General features: G+C 43.7%; 1 protein-coding gene across 1 annotated transcript in view; it reads right to left on the minus strand.

Annotated features, from left to right (window-relative positions):
• The window catches only part of ZFYVE26 (zinc finger FYVE-type containing 26), a 64,569-nt gene that overhangs the window by 9,911 nt on the left and 34,514 nt on the right, over nucleotides 1–20,144 (minus strand). Inside the window, exons 24-35 of the mRNA XM_047736967.1 lie at nucleotides 18,759–18,881; nucleotides 18,184–18,360; nucleotides 15,934–16,180; nucleotides 15,118–15,213; nucleotides 12,632–12,795; nucleotides 11,434–11,570; nucleotides 9,516–9,547; nucleotides 8,731–8,867; nucleotides 7,398–7,618; nucleotides 4,210–4,357; nucleotides 3,743–3,952; nucleotides 3,037–3,255 (exon numbers count right to left, since the gene is read on the minus strand). Coding sequence (XP_047592923.1) covers nucleotides 3,037–3,255; nucleotides 3,743–3,952; nucleotides 4,210–4,357; nucleotides 7,398–7,618; nucleotides 8,731–8,867; nucleotides 9,516–9,547; nucleotides 11,434–11,570; nucleotides 12,632–12,795; nucleotides 15,118–15,213; nucleotides 15,934–16,180; nucleotides 18,184–18,360; nucleotides 18,759–18,881 — 1,911 coding nt within the window. The remainder of the gene's footprint in view (nucleotides 1–3,036; nucleotides 3,256–3,742; nucleotides 3,953–4,209; nucleotides 4,358–7,397; nucleotides 7,619–8,730; nucleotides 8,868–9,515; nucleotides 9,548–11,433; nucleotides 11,571–12,631; nucleotides 12,796–15,117; nucleotides 15,214–15,933; nucleotides 16,181–18,183; nucleotides 18,361–18,758; nucleotides 18,882–20,144) is intronic.

Consider the following 20,144-nt stretch of genomic DNA (forward strand, 5'->3'; position numbering starts at 1 on the left):
TTATATCCAACTGCCTACTCAAAATGTCCTCTAGTACACTTAATACACCTAAAACTACACTCTCGGTTGTTTCTTCCAAATCTCTTCTTTCTGTAGTCTTTCCTTTCTCAGATGGCAATTTTGTTTTTTTAGTTGTTCAGATTAAAAACTTAAGTCAAATCTGTCCCCCCTGCCTCTGCACCCAATATCGAATTCATGAGCAAATTCTACTGGCTCTACCATCGGCATACACACAGAATCTGCATCTATCTGGCCACTTCTCACCACCTCAATGTACCACCCTGGCCAAGTCATCGTTACCACTTGTCTGCATTATTGCAGTAGCCTCCTATCTCGTCTCCTACCTTCTGTCCTGCCTCTTTTTTGTCTAATGCCAACCGATCAACCTGTGTGATTTTGGTAAAATGTTAAGTCACATCAAGTTATTCCTCTCCTCAAAAATTTCCAGTGGTTTTCCTCACTCAGTATAAAGTCCAAGCCCTCACACTGTCCACAAGGCCCTATATGCCACCTCCTTTAGGCCTTTACTGAGTGTCCCCTTCCCCTTTCTAAAACTGCCCAATCCATCTCTGCCCTCTCCCCTGCTTTATTTTTTTATTACTTAGAACTTATACTAGAAATATTATTTACCTTGTTTATTGTCTGTCTCCCTGCTATAATGTAAGTTTTATGAGCAAATATTTTTGTCTTTTTTTTTTTTTTTTTTTTTTTTTTTTTACAGTGCCCACAGTAATCCTTGGCTTTTAGTAAGTATTTCTCGGATAAACGAGAAAGCGATAAATATTACAGACCGCCTCCTCAGGAAGGTGCACACATACTATTCCCCTTCCTTCTGAAGCACATCCGTGGTTCAGAGACCGTGTATCATAAACCCGAATTCCACAGTCATAGGAAAAAAAAATCATCTGGGCATTTAGGCTTTAGACTATGAATAACAAATGGAGGGTAAAGAACGGCCATAAACTCATGTTACTATAACCAGGCTGGCCTTGTAGCACTGGATACAAGCTGCTTAGAACTAGAGGAATTCTGAGTTTTCACAGATTCTGGCTGTTCCTAACTCAGAAACCCAGATCTAATCTAAAACTTTTAGGACAGACTTTAAAAGGCAGGTGAATCAGCTCCATAGAGAAGGTGAAATTTCTCAGAAGAGCAATATGCTAAAAACTTCCATTTTATCTATTTACCTACTCACTCACTTATTCCTAACTGGCTCTGGGTCTGGCATTGGAAGACACAGAGAAGTAAAATATAAGCTTTCTTGGTGCAGAAGGGATGATACAGTTGTAAACAAACAGTTGCAATGCCTAATAAACGCAGTAACAGACCTGTATGCTCAATACAGTGGTGGTATAGAGGAAGAGGTACCTAATGTTGCTTGTGCGGTCTACGAATGCTCAAGAGAGAGAGTTTGAAAGGAAAAATGGGAGTTTTCCAAGGAAACAAAGAGGGCCAGGGTATTCTAGGTTAGGCGGTATAGCACAAGCAGGTTCATGGAGGTCAGAGAGGGTAAGGTACAATCAGGAAAATTTAAATAATTTGGTAAGTCTGGAATGTAGGGCATATATAGGCCCTGTGGTGAAAATAAACAGGAGAAATAAGGGGGCCTGATCTTGGTAGGTCCTATATGCATGTTAGGAAATTTGGACTTCATCATGTGGCCATGGAGATCTCCTGAGGGTCTTTCAGAGAGGAGAATAACACGAACTACGAAGAATGTAAATAACACGTGTTATGTTTCAGAAAGCTCACTCTGGGGCAGCGTGACAGGGAAAGGGGTGAACTGAGGCTTGCAAAAGAACACCTTCCAGGCTCTAGCCATTCAGTTGTGGTTTTCACAATGTGCTTTTCTGTTGTTCCCCACCTGCTTGAAAACTAAGATATTTCAGTTCAAGGGTAACAGTGATTATAGGAGATAAAAAGAAGGCTTCTTTCCCTCTGCTCTGACAAATGTAAAGCAGGGTAATGCTGTTGTCAGCTTCTACCAAGATAAGTAAGTAAGCTGCTTAACTCTCTGGACTACTCGACAGTTTGAAGAAACAGAATTGGTTATTTCCACTCTCAGTCTGTGCTTGGGAGAAGCAGCTTCACCCCAAAACTCATTTAGAAACTGAGGAAAAGGAAAAAATTAGCAGTTAAACTCTAAGTAAAATAACTCTTACTTTATTCTTAAAACTTGGTTAGTAGTTACCCTGTAGGGGTATGGTTACCATGACTGTGAACAGTTGACTTCACTTGGAGCAATCCTAGAAGATATGTCCATTTGTAAACTTTCATTGGCTGCCATTTCGAATTGGGGCAGCAGATTTAAATTAAAGTATTGAACTCTTTTAATTTCCTATGAAATTTGGTAAAGATCAGCCAATTCCTCAGAAAGTATTCATGGAACATTCTGATAAAAAAGGAATGCCAAAATGTGATGGTGAAACAGAATCCTGACTTTGCTTAACAATGGCTACAAAGAAATAATGCACTTCAGAGGTGCCTTTGTCTCCTGTGGGAGGAGGGCAGAGGATGTCAGAGAGAAAAAAGGATAGCATACTCTCCTTCCATTAGATATTTGGGGCCCAAATAGAGGATCATGGGTGTAACAACTCTTGAGAGGATCAGCAGCTAAGTCAGCAGTGGGACACAGTCCCAGGGCAGGTGGGAAGTATATAGAAACAGAGAGGTAAAGCAGTTTGGTCAAGGTCACACCACTTATACCAACCATCTCATTCCAGAGACCATGCTCTCAACTACTATCTGATTCTGCTGTATCTTTTAGGAGAAGGGATAAAATCTGTCATTGCCAATCAGAAGAGCAAATTGGATCCAATTTAAGACTTATGCCCATATATTAAATCGTAATTTGGGTGGACAGAATTTTCCATTTTGACCTGACTCTGCCAGAGATGGTCTCATAGCTCAACACTGTGTTACGTTTCAGGGGGTTTATCGACCCACCTCCCCAACCACCGCCCTTAGAGCTGAGTGGGCCAATCCAGATGGGCAAAGTAGGTCTCGCGCTTTGAGAGGTAGGTTTGTGTGTCCCACCTTGTTGAGGAGGTGGAGCAAGGCTTCCCGCAGGCAGTTGTGCCTCATGTAGAAGCTGATGATGGCCAGGTTGGTGCTGTAGTTATGCAGGTAGAAGAGGCATTCTTGGTAGTAGGTGTTGTTCATGATCTTCCCTTCAGGAATCACCTCCAGAGAGAGGCTCTGGGTCCGAAGGGTAGCTTCCAGTTCTTTCAAGGTGGCAAAGTAATCATCATCTTGCTGACAGGAAAGGAGAGTGCAAAAGAAAAATAGAACTCAGTAAATTCTCAGCAGCTTCTGAAAATATTGCTTTCAAAGAATATTTAGGAACATGGAAGTTGCCTTACAATACAGTTTAAAGGGCAGAAAAACAGGCAGGATGCAAAATTCTCTGCATTATGATACCATGTTTCATTCAAAAACATAGAGAATTCACCAAAATCTAAACATTATTTGAGTCTGAGTATGCAATTAAATGTCATTTTTATCATTTTTAAAAATACTTTTCTGTAGTTCGCTTTTTTAAAAAATTGACTTTGTATTACTTATCTAACCATATATAGTTACTACCTAATTATGCATAATGGAAAGAACAAAATCTAAACCTAGCAGCTCTGAGCCAGGACTGCCACTATAAGCTGAGTGGCAGCTGATCCTTTTCCCAGGTCATTACTGCTCCTTGGGCCTTCTTCCTCCCTGAACTGACCCTCCCTTGCTATGTTCTTACCAAGGATAGGAGTGGCCTCACTGTGGACTCCAGGTACTCAACCACATCCTGTACCAGTCTTGAGCCATGACTCAGCTGATTGAGGTCAAAGGGAGGCTTCAGACAGCGACTGAACTTCTCCCGTGCAGCAGTGAGGTTCCCAGCTTTGAGGCAGGCCATGCCCCAAGCATGCCATGCTCCAGTGGGATCGAGGCCAGTCTTTGTGGATATCTGGAAGAAAAACTGCTCCTTTTAGTGAGAAGTACCTAAATCCAGACCTGAAAGTCCCAAAGATCTATTCTTTCCCATTGTTGCCAATCGTCTTCCTTCCCCATCACCCCACTTGCCAATACTGCCAAATGGCAAACTTGTAATGCCCTAGTTACTTTCCCATGGCCGAGGGCAACTGGGAGATTATGATGATACTCACTTGCAAGGCTAGGAAAAGGCAGCTCATTACAATTGGGCAGAAGTAAGCTTTGTCTCACCTCAACACCCAGTTGGTAGTACTCAGCTTCCAAAAGCCGGTTCCTTAGCCTGGTTACTGCAGCCGGCTGCAGGATCTGGTCCAGAGGAGGCACGTGGCGATAGGAAGCAGCAACTAAGATATTCAGCACATCCACCTTGCTGATGTAGCTACGGAGAGGGAAGAGGCGAGGCAATGAGGCTCCACAGAGTCTTAATAAAAATAGTTGCTGTTTACAAGTTTTCTTTTTCTTTCTTTTTTTTTTTTTATTTATTTGACAGAGAGAGAGAGAGAGAGAGAGAGAAAGAGAGAGAGAGCGTGAGAAAGAGCACAATCAGGGAGAGCAGCAGGCAGAGGGAGAGGGAAAAGCAGGTTTCCCATTGAGCAAGGAGCCTGATGTAAGGCTCGATCCCAAGACCCTGGGATCATGACCTGAGCTGAAGGCAGTCGTTTCAGACCTGAGCCACTCAGACACCCATGCTTACAAGTTTTCTACTTCAATTCCAATGTGAAAAGGAGAATTGAGGGGTACATGAACACTGTGAGGGAAGGCTTTGGAGTCAGACTCTGGGTTCAACTCCATCACTCAGCAGCCCTATGACCCTAGGCAAGTTAGTTAACTTCTCTGCCTCAATTTACTCATCTGTAAAATGGATATCATAAGAGAGAATTTTAAGGATAAAATGAAACAGCTCAAGTAAAAGGGCTTAGGATTAAGTCTAGAATTTTGGAGGTACTCATTAAATATTACATATTAATACCCTAAATGGTGATGCTCGCAATGACCTACTGGCTTTTTGGTTCTTTAGAACCCTGTCTGCTTGGGAGAGAGCACAGAGACTACCTCCACGGCCTGCACACCTAGTCAGTATAGAGGTTACATCAGTACCACTGCCTGGAGGTGCTGCTGGGCAATCACTTGGATTCTAGTCTCCTGGACTAGACACTGTCTTCCTGTGCTAAGAATGGGTTCTTGCTATAGCCCATTACCACTGCCACCTTTGATCTTACTCCTGATACCTGGTGATTGCAAAAATCTTATAGCAACAGAGAACCCAGAAAACTGGTTCATTCTGTCCAGTGCTGCGTGAAACAGTCCTACACTCAATGAATATAACTGTATATATTATACAACATATATCACACAGTAAATATATTATGCAACATTTGTTATAATCTAGTCAAAGAACCTGTGGATTCTGAATTATTCACCAATTTCCCTGGAAAGGAATTCAGTACATGAGATATTTTCGACTTAGTGCGACTGGGGTAAGGGAGAGTCTATGTTATAAAAACGAATTTGGTATCACAAGGTATTGTATGTTTTTAGCAGGTAATGTGAGTTCTGTTTTTAAACATTTAATTTATTTATATGTCTACTGGAAGGAAGTAGGAGTTAAAAACAATGAAAAAATACTCTGCAAATCACATGAGCGATGAAGCCACCACCATTAGCAAGCCCACATGAAGGAAGTAATCCTCTAGAATGGGTGTGTGAATCCAGAATTGGGGAAAAAGAATGTGTAATTCGAAACCACTGCTGTACACTGTCAACAGAAGTGCACAGCATCCGGGGGTGAGGATCCTACCAAAGTAAGCACTTTCTGAATTTCTGTTGTCCACAGCCTAGAGTGGATATTTCGTCCACATATATTTGATTTTGAAGGAAGTACAGGAGTTGATGTTAAATTTGTTTTATCCCCCTATCTGAATACTGTTTTCTTTTAATAAGATTTTAACTCATTTACATTACTGGTATTTGAGATATATTTAGATATATTTTAATTTTTGTCTGACATTCTACTTTTTGCTATATGGCGTGGTTTTTGTTCTTTTCTCCTCTTCTCCATTTTTGGTAAATTGGTAGATTTTTGGTTCTTTGGTTATTTTAAAAAACCTTATTTGGGGCATCAGGTGGCTCAGTTGGTTAAGTATCTGCCTTCGGCTTAGGTCATGATCCCAGGGTCCTGGGATGTGGTGGCCCCAGGTTGGGCTCTCTGCTTACTGGCACTGCTTCTCCCTCTCCCTCTGTGTGCCCTCAATTTCTCTCTCACCCTCACATAAATAAATAAAATCTTTTAAAAAAATTTAAAAAGTGAAAAATTTTAACATATACCCATTTCTTCAATTATTAGCTTGAAAAATGATGTAGAATCTATTGTCTCTTCATATGAAAGAGTGAAATTCACTGCCTTATACTTCCTTCCATTTCCTGTTCCACCTCCCTCTGCCTTTCCCAATCTTCTGGTTTTGTTAATGAAAATAATAAAACTAGCATTTCTGGAGCATAAAGACTCAATTCTTAGCCCTTTATAGGGATACTCTCATTTTATCCTCCTAAGTGCCCTATAAGTATTACTAACATTCCCATTTTACAGAGAAGGAAACTGAGGCCCAGGGCAGTTAATAGACTTGTCTAAGGTTACAGAGCTAGGAAGTAGTACAGATGAGATTCACTGCGCTTGCTCTGCTGTCTGGAGAGTCTGTAGGCAAACACTCTGAACAAGTGCCTGAGGCACTTACACTTCAAAGAAAATTATCTCAGCTCTAAATCTGGCTAGGACTGAGCACTGAGAACATACAACATGAGTCACGCCTCTGGGTGGATAAGCTTGGAAAGGGGAGTTTCAACCGTCAGTTAATGAATGGAGGCAGAGCAGGTTATACAGGGCTCGGGGGTCTAATCATACCTTTTCCACAGATACCTGTACTTTATGACTCAGATCTGTGACACTGGGACAGACCAGCCCCCAGTGCGCTTCACAGATCTGTTACCCAGAACTTCTGAGGCCATAGTCTGGATTTGGTCAAGACTGGGGTAGAGTTCCAGCCAAGGCTAAGCCCTGGACATTTAGGGAGGACACATTTTTCTCCAAAAGCAGAAAGCTCCACAGAGACTAAAGGTGCTCCCCTAAATTCATTTTAATTACAAATTAAGCAAAGTTTTGACTTTCTTTCTGACTGGGTAGAGCTAGAGAACAATCTGCTTTGAGGACCTTCCCAGGGAAAGAGGACACAGGCTGTCAAGGTAGGGTGAGGAAGACCACTTGTGATCTGGTGGCATTTCACCGTCATCAAACTGAGATGTCAAACATTTTCAGTGCATCTACCGAGAGAGGATGGTGATGTGGGAACTCATCGTGGGGGCAGGAGGAGAAGCCAGACAGAAATGATAACTGAGTATAAGAAGAATGAGCCACTCCCATTCACCTGTCACAAAGAGCAAGGTCCTGGCTCTGGCCAGCCTTGACGAACATCATCTTGGCACTGAAGAGCAGCTGCTTCATGATGTCTGTGAGCAGCCCTGCATCCACCTCGGGGTTGGTGAGGCCCTGGGACAGCCTGCAGCAGTGCTCGATCAGCTGGTGGCCACAGGCAATGCTGTCCCGGTGCAGGTTCAGGATGGCGATGCACAGGGACGCACTGGGGGACTGGCCAGGGTGGAAGAAGAGAGACACACACAGTGAGCTCAGAGACCAGAGCATTCTTCAAATATCACTGGATGGTAGGAGTTACTCTTCTCAGCTCACCAGGCTTGAAATACACTGGAAGCGGGAGCGAAACTTCCACGGCAAAGCAGGAGTGAAACCAAACAATTTTCAGATGCTCTAAGTGGCACTGCTAGCTTCTGTCACCACACTGAGAAGAAGGCAGCTGTGTTTGTGCGTTACCTACTTCTTGGCAATGTCCACATCTTCCCTCCTTTTTCCCACTAGTGCAGGTCCTCCTCATTGCTGGCTTGGACTGTGACAGCTCCCTTGCTGGAAAAGTCTGTGCTTCAAGACTGGACACACGGCTGCTGAATTAATATTCCAAAGCACACTCCAAATCCTTTCATGGTGCCTGATGCTAAACAAGTAAACTTTCCCTACTGCAGAATTCAAGGCCCTGTCCATAAATCGCCCATTTCAATCTTACCTTTTATTACCTCTCTATGAACACTCCACGTTCCTTCAAATTAAGCCATTTCCAGTCCCCTAACCATGCCCTGCAATTTTTGACACTGTGCCTTTGCTCAGATGTTCCAGTTTGGTACTTTTCATCCTCCTACCCTCACTCTCCTTACACTCCCTCCCTCCCTGCCCCACTTCTGCTTGTCACACTCCTGCCACTCTTCTATCATCTTAAGTGCCGCTTCTTCTCTGAAGTCTTTCCTTTTATTTTAAATTTTATTTTTATTATTTATGTATTTATTTATTTTAGGAGAGGGGCAGGGAGAAAGGGAGAGCGAACATCTTAAGCAGGCTTCACGCTAGGCCTGGATCTCACAACCCTGAGATCATCACCTGAGCCAAAACCAGGAGTTGGATGCTTGACTGACTGAGCCCCCCAGGTGCCCCCATGAAGCCTTTCCTGATCTGCTCTCACACATTTCCAGGATGCTCTTTATCTTTCTGCCTCATTTGGTTTATTTGTCTTAGCTCCTACATTACTACACTGTAAGCTCAAGAAGGCCAGGCTATGTTCACCTATCTCTGCGTTTTTTGCCGTAACTACACATCATAAGAAAACTCAAATGACCATCAAGTTTTATTGCTATTACCTGCTCATAGTAAAATTCACTCCGCACCAGCTCGTTTTCCTCCTCATTCAGATCCAAAATCCATTCTACCTCAGCTGCTTTGGGGACTCTCACCACGGCTGAGTACGGAGGACTTTCACTCTTGGAGCTGTCTGGTGCTGAGAAGAGAAGTGTCATTCATGTGTCGGTCACTGACCAGCAGTCCAGTGTAGCCCCAGCCAGAAAACTGGAGTGAGCTGCACGCAGACACCTGCCTGTTATCGCTCCTTGGTCCCCTTTATTTCTTTTAGATCTCATTAGGTACCTCAAACTTTCTTCTGCAGGAAAGATCAGGGATTACAGTGTCATACAACCCCATTGCTTCAAACAAGAAACTCTGAAATGTACACCCTTCTCAGATGGAGGGCTGAATCATCGGTTATCCTAAAAACTAACCTCAGTGGAAGGATATAGACCAAACTATTAATAGTGATCGCCTAGGGGGAAGGAGGGAGCATTTGGAGGTAGGATGGTGGTGAAAGGAAACCTAGGAGAAAAAAAAAAGAAATTATCTGCTCAAAATTAGGGACCAAATTCTTTGGTAGCTGGCCTTCTGAATGCTGGAAGCTAATGGGCCAGTACGGTGGGTTAATAGGATAATAAACTTAAAGGGAAACAGCATAATAGAAATGCCAAGAATTTTCTTTTTTCCTTGGCCTCAGTCAGACTAAGTTGCTATTAAGGGTATCAGCTGCAGCTAAAACAGTAACGAAAGAGCCAACTTGAACATATAAGCAAAGAGACAGAGGAATATGATTCAGCCTTACCTTCTGGTTGTCCTGGATTCTCTTCTGGCACACTGGAAACAGAGGAAGAAAAATGAAATGCCCGAATCCCTTTTCCTCCTCTTTGTTTTGAAGTTGGTATAGAGCACCATTTACATTGTTACCCAAGTAAGAAGAATCAGGGAACCAAACTCTTTTCTGTCCCTCGCCTGTCACAGCCAGTCACTGACCATTTTCTGTCCATCTCTTCAATACCTCCTTAAATGTCCCCATCTCTCTCTCCATCCCTGCCTCAGAGAAGGCCCTCATCATTTATAGCTAAAGCCTCTGTAATGGCTTCCCAATTGGTGTCCTTGACTCTGTCAACCTACTCCCTACTTTGCAGCTAGAGCAAGCTTTTAAAAATCCAAATCTGGTCATGTTATGCTTCTGCTTAAAATTGTTTCATAGCTTCTCAGGGTAAAAGTGTTCCAAGTTTGCAGTTTCTGCAGACAAAGCCCTTACAACCTAGCCTGCTTATCTCTTGAGAGCAACTCCCGCCACCCATGACCTGTGCTCAACTCATTAAAGTCCTCCCCACTCTGCCACTGGTTCTGGTCAACTTCAGTTGGCACCACCGAGCATTAAGTCCTGATGCTACAAGTCAGAGGTCAAGTCTAGCACCTGTATGAGAAGCCTGCTGGTCAGTCCCAGCCCATGTGGCCAAAGAGCAAGCTCCAAGCCTTTGGGCCCAAGTCCTCCTGGCTCAGCTGTCAGGTTTCTAAGTCCAAGGCATGCCAGCCAGAACCTCAGCCTATCACCCACATATTTACACTTCCTCCAAGGACTCACATATTCTCCTGCCCCGACTTTTGCAGCTGTCACTCCCACTTCTGGGCATCCCCTTCTAACTTCTCATACCCTGATGCTCAGACAAAATGCCATACCTCTAAGCAACCTTCTGACCATCAGACTAAGCTGTGTGGCTCTACCACTGTACTCAGCCAATGATTCTGTGGTCTGTTTGTTAATGGTCTCCCCACTGAAATGGGGGGTCCTTAAGGAAGAAGTGATTATTGCTGAGTAATCATTGAACGAAAGGATCCCCATCAATACCAACTGCTCATCTCCAATCTCAGCGATACGGCGTATGGGTATTTCCTCTGTCCCTTACCCCTTACCCCAAGGAGGCAATATAAGCATGGCGTATCTCTCTTCCTAGGAGATCAGGAATCATCATGGTAAATGATGGCAAAAAAGTTCACATTAAAACAAACTCAATAATGCCACTGGACAGAACATAAAATCAATTTAAGTCTGTAAGCAAAACATGAAGAATTCAAAATAATTAGCTTTTGAGGACTTGCTTTGGCTCATATTCCCAGAAGGCCTAGAAGCCCTAGTTTCCTTTGCTGCTAGACGTAGTGAGAAAAATGGAGCAACATTAGCCAGCAAACAGTCTTAATCTGTCTTGCCAGAGGTAGAAGTGGTTTCTGAAATTTGTTACTAGGTAAACTGTGCATGGGAAGGTGTGGGGGCTCTTCTAGTTGTGGATAACAAGCCAGGATGACTAGCTAGATTAGAACTGAGGCAAGTGATGCTCGAGCAGTCAGGGGGTGTGAACATGTTCCTTTGAATCCAGCTGAGACCAATGGAAACAGGAGTGGCTGAACAACTGGTGAGGTTGCTGGCAAACTAAGATTAATGGCCTCCATCAGGAATCAAGTGTCCTGACCTCAGGGAGAACATTATGTAAGAGCCTTGAGCTCTGCTTCCTTCCTCTCTTAGAAGTTTCCGTGACCAAGGTCAAACGTATTGCTGTAGAGTTAATGGCACTTTAGTGTGCCTGTTAAATTAAAACTTGCTGTCATTGTTCCAGATTTGAGATGCTCTCCACAATGAGACTCCAAGACCCCCGACCATGGGGGAGGGTGGGTGTGTAGAGGTCGTGGAAATAGCGGGCCCACCATAGGACACTCACTCCTTTTTGTAGTAACTATAGCACTGGTCACACACGCGGGTAGGGCTCTCTCGGCAGCCTTCCACCGCCATCTTCTTAGTGGAGCAGGCACTGCACACTAGCCGGCCACAGCGGCGACAATGGTGACGCCTATTGAACTGAGGAGTGTCATTGGGAAAAGAAAGAAAAGGGAGGAAGAGCAGGTGAGATTGCAGGAACTGAGTCCACCTGTCAACCCACTATCTTTGGCATCAGCCACCTGTGACTTACTAAGAATACTTACTAACTATTCTTACTTACTTACTTACTAAGCTGTTTGGGTTTCTATTGAGAAAGAATACCTAGTCCTTGCCTTTAAGAAGCTGACATTTAGAAGTAAGTCTCAGACGGTGGGCAACGGTATCCAAGTTTTGTAATAGTTCCTGACAAGTTCTACCTGTCTGTGGAGGCAATGTGTGAAGACACAGCAAAAATAGTAGGGAAGAAGTGACTTTCTCAGAGGGTGCAAATCACATTTTCATGGCATCGATGATGAGAAAGTGTCCTTTTTTCAAAATGCTTTCATGAGTACTGCCTCATCTCACTGTAAGAGGTTGATAGACATATTATACTTCTTTCGCAGATGAGACACAGAGCAATCACATCATCGTTCTCAAGAGCAATCACATCATCGTTGTTCTCATCAGCCCTGAGCTAGTATGCCAGTCAGTAGGGTGGTAAGTACGGTAACATTTGTAACCATCGTTGGGCCTTACAGCTCCACGGGCCAAAAAAATGTATCATCCCTAGAGCATCTGAGACTGAAAAAGTCACACTGGTATTTAGAGGCAGAACTGGGATTAAAACCCAGGTCCTCTGTCTCCAGAGCCAGTACATAAAACCACTACCAGGCCACCTGTCTTACGATGAGAGGGGAGCTAGAAACAAGATCTCCTGGTGTTGGTGACTCCTCCAGCTATACCACTCTGCCTCTATTTAGTCATTTGAGAATAGCAAAGATTTTCGAATTTAAGGTTACCTGAGGGTGTCTACCTTCTGTCTCAACCCAGAAAATACAACTGATTTGGCCAAAGTTCAACCCAAAGTCTTGGATTTGGTAGTTCTTATGAAAATACCCATATCCTCTTAGGGACAGGAGGTGACTGTGAACTCCGGGCTCATGACTGCCAGTTTCCTTTTACTTCCCCTGCAGGCAAAGCTGGAGACCAACGTTGCTCACCATGGTGAAGCGTTCCCTGCAGCAGACCATGCAGATGCTCTCACTCTCGTCGGGCACCCACTGATGCCTGCCAGGGGGTGCTGCTGGGGGGACAAACTCCGGTGGGGGCTGACTCTCTGGGAAGCTCCTCTCCCTTAGACTGGGGGAATGTATAGTGGAGACACCTGGGAGTCAGATCCAAAGTGAGAGGAAAAGGTGGTCAATAGTCCAGCTAATAAATGAGGAAGGAATGAGGAAATCAGAATTTCACCGTTTCAAAACCCCTACTGCAATAATACATCCAGCTAGTGGTCACTAATGGCTGACTAGCATCATGAGAGAGACACCTGGACACCGTGTGCCTCCTGATGGAAGGCACATGAGCACTTATCAAATACACTTAACGAAAATATTAAGCCTGAATCATACCAAGCTTCTAGATCTATCAACCAGTGTATTGGATATAAAGAGGACTGAGACCCAGACTGCTGGGTGGCCATCAGTGGAATCTAGCACGTGGGAAGTTCTACAGGACAAATGAGCTAGTTTCTTCTATAGGTGAAAAAGAGGTAGGAGAACCTATTGATTAAAAGAGACCTGAGAGATATTTCAGCTAAATGCCACGTGTAGACATCATTTAGATTTTGATTCTAGAAAAACCAATTCTAGAAATATATTAATGAGACAACTGGGGAAATGTGAACACTGACTGGATAGCTGGTAATAATAAGAAATCATTCGTTTCTTTTTAGGTGTGATGATGATGTTATGGTTTTGTTTTGTATATATCCTTACCTTTTAGAGATATATACTGATACATTTTTTTTAAGATTTTATTTATTTATTTGACAGAGATCACAAGTTGGCAGAGAGGCAGGGAGAGAGAAAGGGGAAAGCAGGTTCCCTGCTGAGCAGAGAGCCTGATGCGGGGCTCGATCCCAGGACCCTGAGACCATGACATGAGCCAAAGGCAGAGGCTTAACCCTCTGAGCCACCCATGTGCCCCTATACTGATACATTTATAAACAAAATCATATGATACCCAGGATTTGCCTCAAAATAACCCGGAAGCAGCACAAGGGTATAATGGAACAAGAATGGCCACTGTGAGATGGTAATTATTGTAGCTGGGCTGTAGGTATATAAGACTTCAGTACACTATTCTACTTTTGTATATTGGAAAATGTCCTGGGATCCAGCCCCGGTTCAGGCTCTCTGCTCAGCGGGGAGCCTGGTTCCCCCTCTTTTTCTGCCTGCCTCTCTGCCTACTTGTGATCTCTCTCTGTCAAATAAATAAATAAAATCTTAAAAAAAAAAAAAGCTAAAAAAATAAAAGAGTAAACCATAGGTGCTCAGGCTGCCATATGCAGGTGCTTGAGGTGTTCATATACCTCTAAGTCTAAGCCCTTCCCTCAGTTCGCTGGGTACTGTAAAGCATGGCTAATTTTCAAAGTATGGCCATGAAATACCAGTCTCTGCTTAATGGTATCTAAGGAAGTTTCTTGTCATCTAGCAGAGCAAGACTGGCAGGTCATGGAAAAAGAGAACTGAAAAACACACTGACTCTTTGCAGTACCCATAGATCTGCCCCCCACCACCCCCGAATCCCACTCCTCCTCCTGCTGGCAAAACAAACACTTGCTGAAGCTTCCTCTGAGGACTGTAGGCCATTGTGCAAGGGGCCAGGGACTGGGGGAGAAGGGTGGTGGTGGAAAGGGGTGATTAAGACACGGCCGAGGCCTTTAAGGAGCCTGTACCCTGTGCAGGTGACAGACATAAATAACGGACTTGCAGCAGAGGGCTGGAATGTTCATAAGCTCTGAGGACACTCTATCCTCCCTAGTTGCAGAGTCTGTATTTGTGCATTTGCCTACCAAAATTTACTTGTAACCTCAAAATCAGTATCTGCAGGGCCTTTGTAGACATGGGCAGAGTGAATAATTTGAGTCGCTTGACATGCAGGTTCTCCTCTGAGCACGAACAAGGTGATGTTCTACTTTCTTCTTGCAGCTCTCATACAGAGGTGAGCAGAGAATGGAGATGGTGGAGGACAGCATGGGGTGGTTCAAGAAGCCCCGGCTCTCGGGCGAGCTGGACCGGGGCTGATCCCAAACTCTCATGAGGCACTCATTAATGGGTTTGCCTCAGGCAAGTCACTTTAACATTTCTAAACCCCTTTTCCTCTTTGGTAAAATAAAATAAAATCTACTAGGATGATTCGTTTTCAATTTTAATTTCAATCTAAGTGACAGACAGAAAGACATACAACACATTTTCCCTACGAGTAATGGTTCAGTATTTGCTAATATAGTGTTTGCAGAGATTTTACAAATAGGACTACAAATGATGAGAATCGATTGTTAAATTTTCTTGGATATAAAAAGCTGGAATGAATCAAGAAAAACAGTAAGAGTATCGTAACTAGAAGTGAAAAAAGAGGCAAAAGAAAGTCAAAATCAGGCAAGTTTGAACTAAACCATAGATTAACTCTCAGAACCTGTTCTTACCAGGAGCCGCAGCGGCAGAAAACTCTGCTGATGGGGATCTAGACAAGGTCTCGAGGTCTGAAGTCTGACCGACTTCCGAGAGGTGAGTCACAGAATCTGGAGAGAGGGAAAATGCTGACAAAATATCATCCTACCATAAGCATCTTTACTCATTCTGCTAGGCCTTTAATTTAAAGCCCTGTTGCTCTGCTGATTGTCATTCCATGATTGTACCAAGTGTACAAAGCATGGCACAGGTACTTCCAAGGTAACAGAAAGCATGCTTCTTCAACTTCTCAAAAAGCAAACTATGTTTAGACGCATGAAATAATGAAGTAGCTGTTAGGATTTCACAAAATAAATCTAAAAATGCCCAAAGGGAAGTAGAAGACATTGAAATGATGGCCCTGGAGCATAGAGAGTAAGAGAAACAAAAAGCTGTCTGGGAACATCAGCCTACATTTATTTCATTTTCTTCATTCTGGAAGAGGCTTGGCTCACATAGTAGGGGGATCTGACCAGGAGCACATTCCCTCAGTACAGAATGATGGTAGGTAAGAGTCCACTGTGTCAAAGCCAGAGACCACGCTCAGCATGCTTGGTTTCCCAAATCTTTATGTTTGTGCAGTGGTAATCTACCATACTTTAATTTTGGTTACCCTGCCACTTCCTCCAGGGCCAAGAGGTCTCCTGCATAGCAAAGAGCTATCTCTCTGGAAGGGTATTCCTTTCACTCTTGATCAACTCAAAATAATAAGAGAAGACAAATTATAACTAAGGATGCGGTATGGTGTTTTCTCCTCTAGCTGGAGGCCCCATTAGGATGTTGGCAGTTACCTGATCGTTTCTCTCTCAGAGAGTATGGGAAGTCCAAGGCTTTTCCCGCATATCTGGAGAGCAGTGAGTCAACGTCATCCATGGTGAAGCCAATCTCCTGCCCAGCCAGCAGCTGGTGCAGTGTCTGCACAGCCACAGTGGCCCAATCCACTTTCATGTTCATGAGTAGCTGCTCCAGCATGAGGAGGGGGTTAGAGGACAAGTGGGAGTAGCTGGCCCGGTGTGGCTCAGGTAGGGTCAGCAGAACCTGTTTGGAGGGTAGACCCATAGATTAAAGAAAACAGTACACACATTTCAGAAGAAATCCAAGGTTCTTACTGGATCAGGGACCAAAGGTAGATGACCAGCTACCAGGGCTGGGGAGTAGTCTTTCAGGAAGCAAGGCTGAAGTCCTATTTCAATCTTCCAGGAGGCAAGCAACAAGTACTTCAGGTACCTTTTACCTAGATGAAATGTTGGCTAACTTCCTCTGTAAGGGGTCAGATAATTCATATTTTAGGCTTTATGGGCCATGAAGTCTCTGTGGCAACTACTCAGCTCTGCCAGTGTGGTGTGAAAGTAACCATAGGCCATATGTAAGTAAATGAGTGCACACACTTATATTAAAAAATATCTGGGGTGCCTTGGTGGCTCAGTGGGTTAAACCCTCTGCCTTCAGCTCGGGTTGTGATCCCAGGGTCCTGGGATCGAGCCCTGCATCAGGCTCTCTGCTCAGCGGGGAGCCTGCTTCCTCCTCTCTCTCTGCCTGCTTCTCTGTCTACTTATGATCTCTGTCTATCAAATAAATAAATAAAATCTTAAAAAAAAAAATCCGATTCACAAAAGCAGGCTGAGGACTGGATTTGGCCCACAGATGGCACCTCCAAGTATAGCTGAACTCTACCTGATCCTTAAAGCCACTACTTTAACCATCTGAGGCTTATTAGAATGAGCAACATAAAGTAGTATTAGTAGGCTGCCTGAACCTAGCACCTCCAGTGTCCTGCAGGTAAATGATGTCTCTACACTCCTAGAGACTGTTATCACTAGGCTTGAAATACGTTCACTGGTTCTGCTCATTGCCAATTTTCAAAGATTCCCCCTATTTAGTTATAGTGCATCAAAAAACAAAAAAAGGGCATTTTCTTTAGGAACATTTTATGTAGTAGAACTCTTAACAAGTGGGCCGGTAGTCATACTGATGGTTCTCCCAGCACTCATTCTATTCATGGGACAAGTTCCATACTCATTGAGTGAAAGACATGACTGCCAATCAGAATCATCAGAACAGTGTCCGAGGGCCTTAATTCTCCCCAACCCTCCTCTTTTCCAGATTACTTCTTCTAGCTTGTAATTTCTTCTGTTAGTGTCTCCAAGGTTACACATCAAAGGTAAGAACCTCATTACCTAGAGAATTAACTCTTTTTTCTTTAGCAAGATGAGGTTATTAAGTAGTTTGATATCCTTCCTCAGAATCTCTTTGGAAGATAGCCAGGCCCTGTCCCAAGAGATTTAAGTTTTTTTTTTTTAATTAACATATAACGTATTATTTATTTCAGGGGTACAGGTCTGTGATTCATCAATCTTACACAATTCACAGTACTTACCATAGCATATACCCTCCCCAACATCCATCACCCAGCCACCCCATCGCCCCCACCTCCTTCCCCTTCAGCAACCCTTAGTTTGTTTCCTGTGATAAGAGATTCAGTTTTAATTAATCTGGGGTAAAGGTTAACGATTTTTTTTAAAGTCCAGGTGATTCTACTCTGCAGTCTGCATTAAGAACACTGATCTAGGGCGCCTGGGTGGCCCAGTTGGTTGGGCGACTGCTTTTAGCTCAGGTCATGATCCTGGAGTCTCGGGATCGAGTGCGGCATCGGGCTCCCAGCTCCACAGGGAGTCTGCTTCTCTCTCTGACCTTCTCCTCGCTCATACTCTCTCTCACGGTCTCTCTCTCAAATAAATAAATGAAATATTAAAAAAACAAAACAAAACAAAAAACCCCCACTGATCTAGCAGATACCAGGGAAACCACAAAGGGAACTTAAAAGGGCCACTTAGAACTCACTTTGGAGACAAGGTAGTAAGAGAATGACAACCCCTAAGGGACGCAGAAGTGGGATGCTGGATAAAGGTTTTATATAGCATAGGCCAAGAATGGCAAGTGTCTAGGAGAAGAGCCACTGAAAGGTTAAGTTCTGAAGCAGGAGCTGGGCCAGTGGTCTCTCCCCAAGGCATGCCTTCCCAACTCCCCCTTTCCTTCCTGACCTTAGATCCCATATACAGTGCCTGGATTTCACGGTGTCGGACAGCAGTCAGTTCTCCGTAGAAGTGCGTGGTGAGGTAGTTGGCCAGGAAGTGAGAAGCGGCCAAGCTAGGGTGCTGGTCGAGGGATTGCTCTGTGACCTCAAGGCACATAGTGGGATCAGGAATTCTTCGCAGGAGCTGTTGTAGGAGAAGGGTAGAGGAGAAAGGTAAGGCTCATAAAGAACTCAGTCCAGCCTTATTTGGGAATGGAACATTTAGGTTTATTAATCTTGGACTAATCCCTTCTCTGCACTCTTTCTTTCACCACCCCTGCAGCTTCACAAATGATGACTGTGACCAGAGTTTAGCAAAATCCTGGACCCAGCTGACCATCTCGCATGAAAGACAGGGCTGGGCACCTTCCACTGAAGATGACTATGATCTTCTTGAGGCCAAGAAGGACTCCCAAAGGACACCAAGTGGCAGATCTGAGATTGCAAATGCTTTGCGTGGTATTTAGCATAAACAAAGTCTTCTGATTTGACTAACCTTTTTGTCTTATTCCAAAAGAAAAATGGCAAGAGATGGAAGCTTACTTGCAGAGCCTTTTCATGATCTCCTCTTTCTAGAAGGTGGAGAAGATGCTTTTGATGTAGGCTGACTAAATGCTCTCTTGGAATAGGGTAGAAGCCGCCCCACTCCTCACACAGTCCATATTCCTGGAAGCAAATACACATGGCTTCAATCCCTTTGAATCACTGACTTTGTCACATCCAGCTTTTGACTGACTTCTCTCAGCAGTCTTGAGTCTGCTAAAGCCCCAGGAAAGTTTGGTTAAGTTAAGATGGGAACTTCGCTCTGGGATTAAAGTGGGCTTGTAAACTCAAAGGACTAGAGTGGCAATGGAGTTATGTAAATGATCAAAGTAGGTTGCTGATTAATGGTATCACTTTTCTCTGAGATCTAACATAAAAAAGAAACAGATGGCATGAAGTGACTGACACCTTGTGTTAGTCCTGGGGCGATATTAAGAAAGTGGGGAGGACTAAGACTGTCCAAAGGAGAAAGTGCTGAGTAATGGATAGTTTGTTCAATCAGTATATTGTACAATGAAACTACTATATCACTAAATGTCAATTATACTAGAATTAAAATAAAGAACAAAACAAAACAGGGACACCTGGGTGGCTCAGTTGGTTAAGCAGCTGCCTTCGGCTCAGGTCGTGATCCCAGCGTCCTGGGATCGAGTCCCACATTGGGCTCCTTGCTTGGCGGGGAGCCTGCTTCTCCCTCTGCCTCTGCCTGCCATTCTGTCTGCCTGTGCTTGCTCTCTCTCCCTCTCTCTCTGACAAATAAATAAATTTAAAAAAAAAAACCAAAAAACACAAAGGAGAGAGTGCATACTCAGCTCTGATTGTTGTCATGTGAATGTGCAAGCCCAGTGTTGCCAAATGTCAAAAAAAAAAACAATAAAAATTTTTTTAAATCAAAAAACTTCCCTATTTTAAAATGTTGGCAATGAAGTTAACATGAAAAAATAAAAACGTGGCAGACCAATACTGCATGGGTCAAACATACATTCTGGGCATTGGATTCTGTCCATGTCCCTGTTTGCTACTCCCCACCCCCAATCTGTGAACCTTGGATTAAAATTTTAGAGAATGGAATTTCCAAGGCTTTGCCCGAGTATTTTAATATGGTGTCTCCTGGAATCCCTCCCCACAACTCTGACTGGGGCCACCTTGTTCAGGATGTTTCTTTGTTTTTCAGGCTACATCAGGTGCCCTGCCTGTGCTCCCACCACAGTCTGGGTTTACTTCTGTCAGCTGATATTTCGCAATCATCTAGGGATGTGTGTCACAGTAAAGGTTTCTTCGATGCATGAACATCTGAATGAGTACATCCACATTTTGAACTATGGTATATGGGCTCGTTAAAGGATAAATAAAATTCTATTTGGCATTCAAATGTTCAATAAACAT

The sequence above is a fragment of the Lutra lutra genome, chromosome 7, assembly GCF_902655055.1.
Source record: "Lutra lutra chromosome 7, mLutLut1.2, whole genome shotgun sequence".
Taxonomy (NCBI): domain Eukaryota; kingdom Metazoa; phylum Chordata; class Mammalia; order Carnivora; family Mustelidae; genus Lutra; species Lutra lutra.